We start from the raw sequence: 12,947 nt of genomic DNA on the forward strand, positions 1-12,947 counted from the left end.
GTAAGATCATGGTATCTGCAAATACAGATAGGTTTACTTTTTTTTTTTTTTGCTGACTTCCCCTGTATTGTGTGTTATCCTTCTTTCTTATCCATTTGGTTGCTTTTTATTTCTTTTTTTGCTTAATTGCCTTGTATAGAACCTCGAACACAATGTTAAATAGAAGCGGTGAGAGTGGACACCTTATCTTGTTGCTGATCTTAGGGGAAAGCTTTCAGTCTTTCACCATTAAATGTGATGGCAGTTGTGGGTTTTCTATAGATGCCTGTTATCATGTTGAGGAAGTTCCCTTGACAGCATACAACAGGGACTTATTCTCCAGCTTTTCCTTTGAAGTTTTTTAGTCAGCTTCCTGTTTGCCCACTGAGATGTTAAGATTGAGATGTTAAGCAATTGACAGTAATTATTTTTGACAGACACCTCTGAGGAAAATGCTGTTCCCATTGGTGAGCTCTGAGGTTAAGTAAAGAAGAGTCCTGTGAGTGGGGTTTTCTAGGGAGCCACCAAATAATGACAGCTCTCATGGAATGGAACTTTGAAGGACTTCCACCCCCATTTGGCACCCTCTGGTCGCCGCCAGGCTGCTGACTTTCTCTATGATTACAGGGCTCTTAGCTTGCAAGGCTTTCAGAGAGCTGGGGACTTGGGGGATGGGAATAGGGCAAGTAAAAACGTCACAAAGGTCTTGCCGAGACGCGCAGTTGTTTTTCTTGAGTAAATGCTCCCTAGATTGCTGTAATTTTTAATTTCCAGAGTTCTGAAAAGATTGGTTTTGAAAATTTGCCATTTTTTCATGTTGTTTTTATGGAGGATAGTGTTTCCGGAGGCCCCTATTACACGATTTCCTCTGACCTAATAATTTTTAAAATATTGATTCTATATTGAAATGATAACATTTTGCATATATTGGGTTAAATAAATACATTATTAAAATTAATTTTATCTGTGTTTTAAAATTTGTTTACTGTGGCAACTAGAAAGTTAAAAATTGCACATGTGGCTTGCATTATATTTCTATTGGACAGGGTATTTTACCTTAGAAAAACATTGAGCAAGAAAGTGTGTAATCAGACTTGCGTTTTTAAAAATACTGCCCGACTTAGAGAGAATGGCTTTCTTTACTAGGGTTTACTCAGGAATTCCAAAGCATCCAAGAAGGCTCTGTTTTGATTCTCATCCTCTATGTTTGTTTTCTTAGTAAGAAGCTATTCTATTACTTTTACACGTATAGAAATATATTTAAAAAAATATATATGTAGAGGTGAGCATATTGTATCTGTTTTGTCTCTGTCAAAATATATAGAGGTGAGCATATTGTATCTGTTTTGTCTCTGTCAAAGCTTTACTTCTCACTGGTATGAAAATTCAGGAAGGAAAACAATAGAGGATTGTTAATCCTGGGGAAGGAAGAACAGTTAAGATAAGTGGAAATGGGGAAAGAAAAATAAAAGAGGACTTGTTGAACAACGTATTTTTTTCTTGAGTTAAAATTTTCTAAAAGTCTCATTTATGTTGGAGATCTAGTAATTGATGAATTGTATACTTGAGAAAATATTACAGTAAAAATCACTGAGTTATTAAAAATGTATTAAAGTATACCTTTAGACAAATTGATTAGGTATAGGCTTCCTAACTCTGGACTTTAAAATGTTTAACTGAAACTTTTGGGGAGGGTGAGCAGGAAAACGCTTCTCTTGTGTTTATGCATAGATGGTTTTGACTTAAATTCATGTTATACCACTGGCTTCCTCTGTCTTCACTCATCAAGCAGGTCATACTGTGGCACCCAGCTATATTGTTGTTGTTAGGTGCCGTCAAGTTGATTTCAACTCATAGTGACCCCATGTAACAGAATAGAACTGCCCCATGGGGTTGTCTGGGCTGTGGTCTTTACGGAAGCAGATCTCCAGGTCTTTTCTCCCACAGAACTGCAGGGTGGGTTGAACCACCAACCTTTCGGTTAGCATCCGAGTGCTTACTGTTCTGTGTGCCACCAGGGCTCCTGCCAGCTATATTCTAGGTACTAAATAGTAGTTTCCTATTCTGTGCTTCTTCAGAAGTTAAATTAATTGGCCAGATCATAAAGCTAGTAAGTGACTAACCATGTTCTTTCCACTCTTTCACACTGCTTTCCACTTGTAAGTTTTTTTCCCTCTCTCCTCTCTACCATTTACCAGCATAACTTTTAAGTATTTATTGTAACATTAAATGGACAGTTGGAGTTTTTTTTTTTTTTTTAATGAAACCACTATTAGAACAGTGAAAAGCAGTTTATAAGCAAATGTTTTAATGTAACATTTTAGAAATCAAGATAAAGGAATGATTTGTGTGTACTGGAGTTGGAAGGAAAGACGGCAGAATTAGTAAGACTTCATATAGGCCCTGGATTTTATACACGGTTTTAACTGGTAGGAACAAAGGTGTAGTCAGCATGATGTCTGTATGTGAGGTGGAGCTGAGTGTAGGAAACAGGAGAGGCAGTGGAGGGTATTAGATTGGAAGGAGAGACCAAAACAGAAGATTGCATTGGTGAGTAGTAGAATTAATACATTCGGATAAAGAGGGGTGAAGCCGTTGATATAGGGCCCTGAACTCTGGGGTGATGAGTTTGTATTTCACCAGCAGTGAGCCACATTGGGCTTTTAAACTGGGGTATAGCATGACCACATCGTTAGGAAAGACCAATCATTAGAAAAGGACATCTTTTTTAGATAAAGTAGAAGACCAGTGAATACGAGGGAAACCCTCAGTGAGATGGGTTGACACAGTAACTACAATAATAAACTTGAACATACCAGCAATCATAAAGATGGCTCAGGACTGAGCAACATTTTGCTCTTTTATACATAAGTTTCACCATAAATCAGAGCCTACTCGATGTCAGTTGACAACAATAGCATGACCACAGTGGAAGATTAATATAGTGCAGAGAATACGTGGGCAACCTATCGCCATGAGATATCCTTGAACCCAAACTATTCCATGAGGTCATCTTTTAGCTAAATTAAGGATGGCTCATAAAATAAACAGTATCATCTATGAGTACTGAGCTCCTTTAAAAAATCAGCTATATGAGACCAAATGGTCAACACTTAACTCTAAAGCAAAGACAACAAGGCAAGGGGACAGGGAAACTAGATTACGGGAAATGGAACAACCATAATGGAAATAATGAGAAAGCTGACACACTGTGTAAAATGTAACCAATGTCACTGATGAAATTGTGTAGAAATTGCTAAATGGAACCTAATTTCTGTGTAAACTTTCACTGAAAACACAGTAAAATATTATTTAAAAGAAAAAGAGAATACATTGGAAAGAGAAATCTGAAAACAAGAGAGCTAGGTTCGAAGCTCTTCCCTAAATCTGATTGTGAGATAATTGCCTAGATTTTGGGCAGTGGCGTTGGAAATGGAGGAAAACCTTCTGACCTTGTATCTTCAGGAATGAATTGGTAAATATGGTTACAAAACAGAATTTAACATAATGTTTATTTTTTTTGACCAAAGTTTACTACATATTTGTTGTAAAATATAAAAAAATACAAAAAGAAAAAAAAATCAAATTTTCAGTAAACACCTATTAAAGAAGAAATATTTTCCCTAAATATTATACTAACTGTGAACCTATAGTTTTGTAACGTACCTTTTTTAAAAATAGAGCCAGGCTGTGTATTTTTTAAAATTTTATTGTGGTTGTTGAGAATATACACAGCGAAACACACACCAATTCAATAGTTTCTACACATACCATCCAATGACATTGATTACATTCTTTGAATTGTGCAACCATTCTTACTCTCCTTTTCTGAGTTATTTCTCTCCCATTAACATAAATTCACTTCACCTAAGGTTCCTGTCTAATCTTTTAAGTTGCTGTTGTCAGTTCGATCCCATATAGATAGTTGTTAAAAGAGCATGATACTCAAGGCAGACTTTTTTTTGCTAGTTAAGCTAAATTGTTGTTTGGTTTTTAAGAAGACTTTCAGGGGATATTTTTGGTTTAAGGTTTAAAGAGTATCTCAGGACAATTTCAGGGGTTCATCCAGCCTCTGGCTCCAGAAAATCTGTATTCCATGAGTACGTGAAATTCTGTTCACATTTGCCCCCTTTTGTTCAGGATAGCGCTATAAAGCCTTTACTTGTTCAGTAATGGTAGCAGGGCATCATCCAGTTCTAGTCTCATGGCAGAGGAGGTAGTTGTTCATGGAGGTAATTAGCCACACATTCCATTTCCTCCATCTATTCTTGATTCTCCCTTCTTCCTCTGTTGCTACAGGTGAATAGAGAACAATTGCTATGCCTTGGATGGCGACTTGCAAGCTTTTAAGACCCCAGGCACTATACAACGAATTAGGAGGTAGAACAGAAGCACTGAAAACATTATTAGGCCAACTAACTGGCATGTCCCATGAAACCATGACCCTAAACCTCCAAACCACAGAACCAAATTCCATCAGGTGTTTGGTGGTACATAAGCAGCCTCAGTGGCTACTGTTTTTGTTGTTGTAAATATGTTTATTGCACAACTTTTGCCGATTCATCTTTTTTACAGGTGCACAACTTATTGATAACACTTACAGTAATTGGCTGTGCGGCCCTACCTTTAATCAGTGTGAATTTTCCATCACTGTAAACGGAAACTCAGTACTCTATTAGCCATAACCTCCCCTTTTCCTCTCCCTGATAACCAGTAATAAACTTCAGTCTCTGTACATTTGCCTTTTCTTGTCTTTTTATGTAAGTGAGGTCATACAATATTTGTCTTTCTGTGATTGACTTCTTTCACTCAACATGATGTCTTCAAGCTCCATCCGTATTTGGAGCATGTATCAAGACTTCATTTCTCCTACTTGCTGAGTAGTATTCCATTGTATGTAGGTACCACATTTTGTTTATCCATTTATCTATTGATGGGTATTTAGGTTGTTTCTACTTTTTGGCTATTGTGAATAGTGCTGCGATGAGCATTGATGTAGAAGTATCTGTTTGAGTCTCTGCTGTCAAGTATTTTGGGTATATACCTAGGGGTGGAATTGCTGGGTCATTTGATAGTTCTATTTTTAATTTTTTGAGGAACTACCACATTCTTTTCCGCAAGGACTGTACCATTTTGCATTCCCTCCAGCAATGGGTAAATGTTCCATCTTCTCTACATCCTCCCTAAGATTTGTTATTTTCTGTTTGTTTTTCATCTTAGCCATTCTAGTGGGAGTGAAGTGGTGTCTCATTTTGGTTTTAATTTGCATCTCTGATGGCTAAAGACATTGAACATCTTTTCGTGTGTTTGGTGGCCATTTGAATGTCCTCTTTGGTGAAATGTCTTTTCAAGTCCTTTGCTCATTTTATGATTGGGTTGTCTTTTTGTTCTTGTCAAAGTTTTATATATATTTTAGTTATTTTATTCTTATTGGATATATGGGTTCTGAAGACATTCCCCCAGTTGGTAGCTTGTTTTTCACTTTTTTGGTAAGGTCTTTTGATGGAGAAAAGCTTTCAATTTTTATGAGTTCACCAGGCTGTGAGTTTTTAAAAGCACTCTTATTAAAGTATGCTTAAAGAATTGGTTCCATAGTACTTTATACTTGGTAGTTAATTTTATTCCTTTTTTCCCCCCTTTCAGGTGGATGCACGGAGCATACCAGTGTTAGCAAAATGGCAAAATTCATATAGCATTAAAGTTGTACTTCAAGAGCTAAGACGTCTAATGATGTCCAAAGAAAATATGAAGCTTCCACAGCCACCAGAAGGACAAACATACAACAATTAATTTTAGTGGATCTCAAACTTGTCTTAAATCAACAACCTTCTACTCGTGTTAATGTCTTGATTAAGTATCACAATGCAAAATACCCACACATTAAGTCAGAGAATTCCAGCTGGTAACATGACCCAGACATTTGTAAGAATACACTTAATACATGTACACCTATTATGTTTTCAGGTCACAGTTGGAAAAATGCAGCACTTCTGCCTTATCAAGGCACTGTCATTTAAGCATAAACCTGGAATACTCAAAATAGAATTCAGGTTGACAAGATGACGGCTTGCTGGAGAAGTGTCAGATTGCTGTGGAAGGAGGTGTGTTTCTGAAACCCAGTCTCCAGGAGGAAGCCATCAAGGGGATGCTTTATCCATCTTGCTTAGCGAAAGAGCTGCAGTTTAAATTGTTTAAAGTAGCAGGTACAATGAATATTGTCACAATTGTGTTAATTTCTGAAGCAGTGTGGGTTCTGACTACTAGTAGTATCAAAAAATATGTTCAGGATTGTTTTGATACCTGTATTTATAATAAAAAAGTGGGGGGAGTCGATGAATTTCTGTTACAAGCTGTTTCTGTGTGTTATATGTAACAGACATGGTAAATATGTGTTTACAGTCTTTGTTTAACAAACCATGCATTTAAGTTTTAGTGAAACCAACAAAAAAGAAACAGGTGTATGGATATGTTATTTGGAGTTGAAAGTTAGTCTTAAAATGTAAATAAAATGTGGAAAGTGTTTCAGAGACTGTGCCATTTCTATTATATTGATATATATATATATATCTACAGTACCTTTCACAGGTAACAAAAATCAGAATTATATAACTTTTCATCTATACATACCTTTTATTATTTATCCCGTTTTGTATACTTCTTGTGAATTGGAATTTTGCAGAGTATTTCAAAGAATAAATTACCTAATTAGCTTAATTTCTTTTTTGAAGAAGAAGGAATCCCAGGAATTATATTTTGATATCACCAGAAATATTAATAAAAAGATCTTTCAGTCCTAGCAGTTTTATAGAATTATAGATTGCAAATTATCCAAATATACATTCCTTTTTTTCTTAGAATTTTTTTCTCCTTATTTTCCTGTGAAGCTTCAGGTTAATAGATTAGACTAATTTGAGACATTTCTCCCCCAATTAATGCTTTTTAACACTAAATAGGATTAATTTTATCCATTCCACCCAGCATCCGCTCTAGCAAATATGTAATTCTGAAGTTGAAAGTTTGTTTATGTTCTGCTTTAACCAAAGTGACTTGAGGCTTTATATCACTGTTTTTCACTTCAAAGGACTGGCTGGGTGTACTGCTTTGTTAAAACCATTGTTTTCTAATGGATCCGCTGAAGAAAATAGAAAGGTATTCAGGTAAAGTCTCTTAGTTTTGGCAAGCTTAGCCATTTGTCTCACGCTTCACCCTATCATGGTTTCCATGATAGTCAAAATATCAAATTAGGTGTTCCTACTTTTTGCTTATAAAGTAAAGGGAAAGTCAATCTTAGGTATAAAAATATTTTAGCTACTTTTACAACATAAGGACAAATTTCTCAAACATACGCCTGACACGTTTTTGTCAAGCTCTTTAAAGTTAAAGCTTTAAGCTACATTTTCTTGGTCAATAGTATATTAAGGTCAGGGACAATTTGTCTAAACTTACTAATTTCAACATGGCTATTCTGTTTTTTTTTTTTGGTTTTATTCTATTTTAGGTTATCAAAGATGTTTAAAATGACACATAGAGAACATACACATACAAGTTAGTAATGCATGTATAATTTATTAAAATAGATATGAAATGAACTATTATCTTGAAATATATTCTTAAAAATTTTTAAATGGTTGAAGATGAGGTTGAATTACCTTGACTCTGTATAAAAGTCTGGTGGTAACTGATGGTTGGAATCAGTCTTCCAACTAACTTTTTCCACTTTGAAACATGTCTTGTCATTCTTGGAAGCACGTAACCATTTGAGTGTTGTTTAATTATTTCTCTTGGTGGCCAAGAATTTGGGTACCTTGATCTCCATCCTCTTCCCTTTCCCTTTGTCCACCATTGTGAAAGTCTTCTTCCCCCCCATGTATGTTGTCTGAGTTGGCCCTGTAATGTTTATTTCCCCTCTTGTTTTGGGGATTATGGATCTCTGTAGAAATTTGCATGCCAGTTAACCAATTTTCAAAGCAGGATCCATTTCGCATGTCACAATCAAATGTATATGGCAATCTAAGACTCAATGGTTGATTATAGGAAGCAATTAATGTAGAACCACTCTTAATTACAGTAACATACTTAGAGCAGTTTTGAAGCAATTTTTCCTGTTTTTGAAGTGGTTAAAGTTGCTAGGAGTGTGTGATAACTTTTAAATGAATTGTAAGATTGCCTTAGATGTCTGTTTCAAAGGCTAGCAGGTGAGACCGTGAAGATGATCATATATTAATAAATGACTACAAAAATAAAATTCTTGTCCTGTTAGGTCAGTGTTATGCTTTAATGATTTTAATTGCTTAGTAATTCATTTTCAGAATGGATAATTTTTAAAAATGTTTTTTCTATTATTTTAAAGTAATGACATTTGTTGTTATGGGCTTATTATGTGCAACATGACAGTATTTTGGAACATAAACATTAGAAAGGACAGTCAGTGGTATTTAAGTCCTTTGAGTGTAAAAATAGACAAACTTTGTGATGTAAAATTGTCCTTGTAAAAGAATTTACGACACTTCAAATTTGAATGATTGTTTACAGAGTGAATTAGTTTGACACGTTTTATTAGATAATTCATAAGGAAGACGAGCCTGGATTACATAATATGAATACATTTATTTCAGTGTTATTTCCCACTCAATATTTTTATAAAAACAAGCAGAGGTGAACAAAGTGTTGAAAAATATATATGAAATTAGTATTGTTTTGGAATTCAGACGACCCAGTTTGGTATTAATGCTTTTTTCCTTAATAGGCTTGGTGTGTATGGGACAGCACTGGTTTTTTTTTTTTGGTGTATGGGTTTGGGTGGTTCTGGTGGGCACATCATAGAAATACTTAAAGCAGTGAATTATAGACTTTGGTCAAACAATGTTAGGGCTTTTAACGAGCTCATGGCTGTATTCTATGTACATTTTAAAGGGTATGAGTACTAACAACAAAGTCTCATATAATAGACTATGGGGGATATTTAAGGAATGAACTTTCCCTCCCCAGGATTTCCTTTTATAATTTATGCATTCCAGGCATATGTAAGTGTAGAATTACAGTATCGTTTGTTGCTGGAAAGGATACAAAAGGCTTTACAGTACTGATTTTACTTTCTGATAAATATCAGTATAGTTTTCTAGTTCCAGCTTGCTTCACTTTTGGTTATTTTCACAAAAAGATTCCAACTGTCAAAGTTTTAAAAAAGTATATGTATTTTGTGTATAAAACAGAAACATTGTGAAAAGGGGAGAATGCAATGTATTGTAGAATTGATTGGAACATTAGAGGTCAGTTCCCACCCAAGATGGTGTTTTTATGATAAAAAGGTGGCAATGCATGGGGATAGAATATCTTTTATGCTAAAATTAGTCATATCTTATGGAAGTTTGCTAAAGAGTAGATGAAAATCTAACCATAGTTCATACTGAAAATAAAGATACACAAGTATTTTCTGAAGAGAAATTTAATGGAAGGCATTGATGATACAGAAAATAAATGACAAAGTCAGAAGCATCGTTTTTTAATTGTATGAGTTTTGGGAAATCATGGAGTGAGTACATGATAAAAAACATGACTGGATATGAAGAAAGCACCGTGATGTTTAAATCCTTAGTTGGATTTTCTCACCTAAAAAAAAAAAAAATCATTCTCATTTTTACATGTAGCCCACATGTTTTTTCTGCATGTTTACTTATGAAATCAATAATAAAAACCAGCTCTCTGTTTCCTCACCTCAGGTTCCAGGGAATCCTTTCTCAAGTGAATAACTGACCAAATGCCATGTAAGGGTGGTGTCAAATGTACGCTACATCTGCTGCTACATATAGACTTATTTTGTCCTTGTTCAATTACAAGTAGCTACTGTATCTGGAAATTTTGGCAGCCTAAATAGTATACAAAAGCAAAGCTGATATTCTACCTCCAAATGAGGACTAACAGGTGGTACTAAGACACCCATAGTCAGTAACAAGAAAACTGTCCTCGGTAAAGAAACAAGTCACAACTTATTGAAAGTGAACACTTGACATTAGGGCAGGTCTTTGTCCAGACAGTGGTGGTCAGTGTGCCTCTAGCTCCACACCCTTCATCCAACCTTGGTGTCACATGGACCCAAAGGTGCCTGCCCACGTTGCTTTGCTCTTTTTGTATTTATTTGCAAAGCTATTTCACTGGCCTGGGTGGCATTTCTGAACCTTACCTCACAGATTCCAAACCTCCACTCCCTGTCGATACGTTTTACTCTTTCCCAAGCCTGGGAGTGGTCCCCGCACATGGCCATCTCCTTCTGCAGGACAAATGAGGTTTCTTTCAGGGAAAAACATGGCTAGATTTTATACCCCCCAGATGTCCTCCCAAGGTCAAATCTTAAACCTTCTCACTAAAAATTTCAGTTCAAACTCATTTATCTCTTCCCCAAACTGTATTTATAAAGGGAAATCTTTATATGCAGGCATTACATTCCTGGAGAGAAGTGTCTACCCTGATGTTGTCCTATAGTCATGGAGCAGGCTACCTTGCCACTGCTATCTTCACTTGTGTGGGTGTCAGCGGGGTATGAAGGAAGGGACAGGGTCATGAGAGACAGCCTCCATTAGATGAGGTAACAGAAATACCGGATTGCAGTGGGCGAGAGGGAAACGGGGAGCCATAGGTCTTGCCTGTGCTAGAACTGTTGAGAGTTTTTTTTTTTTTTTTAAACTTAATGTCTATTTCTCAAAGATTTTATTTTATTATTGCGCTTTCGGTGAGAGTTTACAGCTCAAGTTAATTTCTCATTCAAAAATTTATACACATACTGTTTTGTGGCATTGGTTACAGTCTCCACAATGTGACAGCACACTCCCCCTTTCTACCCCAGGTTCCCTGTGTCCATTTGACCAGTTTCTGTCCCTTCCTGCTTTTGGACAGTAGCTGCCCATTTGGTCTCGTATATCTGATTGAACTAAGGAGCATGTTCCTCACACGTATTATTTTTTGTTTGAGAGTCCTGTCTAATCTTTGTCTGAAGAGTGGGCTTCAGGAATCGTGTCAGTTTTGGGTTAACAGCATCTGGGGGCCATAATTTTGGGGGTTCTTCCAGTCTCTGTCAGGCTATTAAGCCTGGTCTTTTTATGTGAATTTGAATTCTGTATTTTTATCCTGCTCTGTCCAGGACTTTCTGTTGTATTCCCTATCGGGGCAGTCATTAGTGGTAGTCTGGTGCCATCTAGTTCTTCTGGTCTCAGGCTAGTGGAGTCTCTGGTTCATTTGGTCCTTTAGGCTAGTATTTTCCTTGTGTCTTTGGTTTTCTTCATTCTCCTTTGCTCCAAGTGGGATGGGACCAACAGATGTATCTTTGGTAGCTGCTTGCAAGCCTTTAAGACCCCAGATGCTACTTACCAAAGTGGGATGTAGAACGTTTTCTTTATAAGCTATGTTATGCCAGTTGATCTAGATGTCCCCCAAAACTGTGGTCCCCAGGCTCCAGCCCCAGCTACTCTGTCCCTCAAAGTGTTTGGATGTGCCTAGGAGACTTCTTTGCTTTTGCATAGGTCCAGTTGTGCTCACTTCCTCTGTGTCTTGTGTTGGCTTTCCCTTCACCAAAGTTGACCCTTGTCTGCTACCTAGTTGGTAATTCACTCCCCACTCTCAATAACCATCAAAGAATGCTTTTTTTCTGTGTTTAAACCTTTTCTTGAGTTCTTATAATAGCTTTATACAATATTTGTCCTTTTGTGACTGATTTATTTCACTCAGCATAATGCCCTCCGTATTTATCCATGTTGTGAGATGTTAGTGAAATTCATCATCATTATCATTATATAGTATTCCATTGTGTGTATGTACCATAATTTGTTTATCCATTCATCTGTCGATGGGCATTCAGATTGTTTCCATCTTTTTGCTATTGGGAACAATGCTGCAGTGAACATGGGTGTGCATATGTCTGTTCCTGTGATGGCTCTTATTTCTCTCGGGTATATTCTTAGTAGTGGGATTGCTGGATCATATGGTATTTCTATTTCTAGCTTTTTAAGGAGGTGCTATTATTGTTTTCCAAAGTGGCTGTACCATTTTACATTCCCATCAGCAGTACATACGAGTTCCAATCTCTCCACAGCCTCTTTAACATTTGAAATTTTGTGTTTTTTTGGATTAGTGCCAGCCTTGGTGGGGTGAGATGGTATCTCATTGTAGTTTTGATTTGCATTTCTCTAATGGCTAATGATTGTGAGCATTTTCTCATGTGTCTGTTAGCAGCCTCAATGTCTTCTTTGGTGAAATGTCTTCATATTCTTTGTCGCTTTTTTTTTTTTTTTTATTGTACTTTAGGTAAAGGTTTACAGAACAATGTAGCTTTTCATTGAACAGTACACGTATTTTTTTGTGACATTGGTTATCAGCCCCACAACAGGTCAACACTTTCCCCTTCTTGACCTTGGGTTCCTGTTACCAGCTTTCCTGTCCCCTCCTGCTTTCTAGTCCTTGTCCTTGGGCTGGTGTGTCCCTTTAATCTCGTTTTGTTTTATGGGCCTGTCTGATCTCTGGCTCAAGCGTTAACCTCAGGAGTCACTTCATTACTGAGCTAAAAGTATGTCTGGGAGCCATACTTTCTGGGTTCCTTTGCCCATTTTTTCATTGGATTATTTGTTTTTTGTTGTTGAGGTATTACAATATCTTGTACATTTTAGAGATTAGACCCTTCTTGGAAAGGCTGAGGCCAAAATTTTTTTCCCATTCTGTAGGTTCTCTTTTTACTCTTTTGGTGAAGTCTTTTGATGAGGCTAAGTGTTTGATTTTTAGGAGCCCCCAGTTATCTAGTTTCTCTTCTGGTGTTTGTGTATTGTTAGTTATGGTTTCTATTCCATTTCTGCCATGTATTAGAGCCCCTAGCGTTGTCCCTGTTTTTTCTTCCATGATCTTTATCATTTTAGATTTTATAGTTAGGTTCTCAGAGATTTTAAATGACCATTCGTTACATAATAGGTATTTGTTGCTTTAATACT

At 36.5% G+C, this 12,947-nt stretch overlaps 1 protein-coding gene across 5 annotated transcripts in view; it reads left to right on the top strand.

Annotated features, from left to right (window-relative positions):
• Window positions 1–12,258, top strand: part of UBE2V2 (ubiquitin conjugating enzyme E2 V2) — a 69,354-nt gene extending 57,096 nt beyond the window's left edge. For 3 of the 5 annotated variants that reach the window (XM_049853633.1, XM_049853636.1, XM_049853635.1), the window contains one exon: window positions 5,623–5,760. In XM_049853633.1, coding sequence (XP_049709590.1) covers window positions 5,623–5,672 — 50 coding nt within the window. In that variant the 3' untranslated portion in view covers window positions 5,673–5,760. Of the gene's footprint in view, window positions 1–5,622 lie in introns of all 5 variants that reach the window. The other 2 variants (XM_049853634.1, XM_049853637.1) reach the window with 1 other exon arrangement.
• Window positions 12,259–12,947: the final 689 nt, after the last annotated feature.

This window comes from Elephas maximus, chromosome 15 (assembly GCF_024166365.1).
Source record: "Elephas maximus indicus isolate mEleMax1 chromosome 15, mEleMax1 primary haplotype, whole genome shotgun sequence".
Taxonomy (NCBI): Eukaryota; Metazoa; Chordata; class Mammalia; order Proboscidea; family Elephantidae; genus Elephas; species Elephas maximus.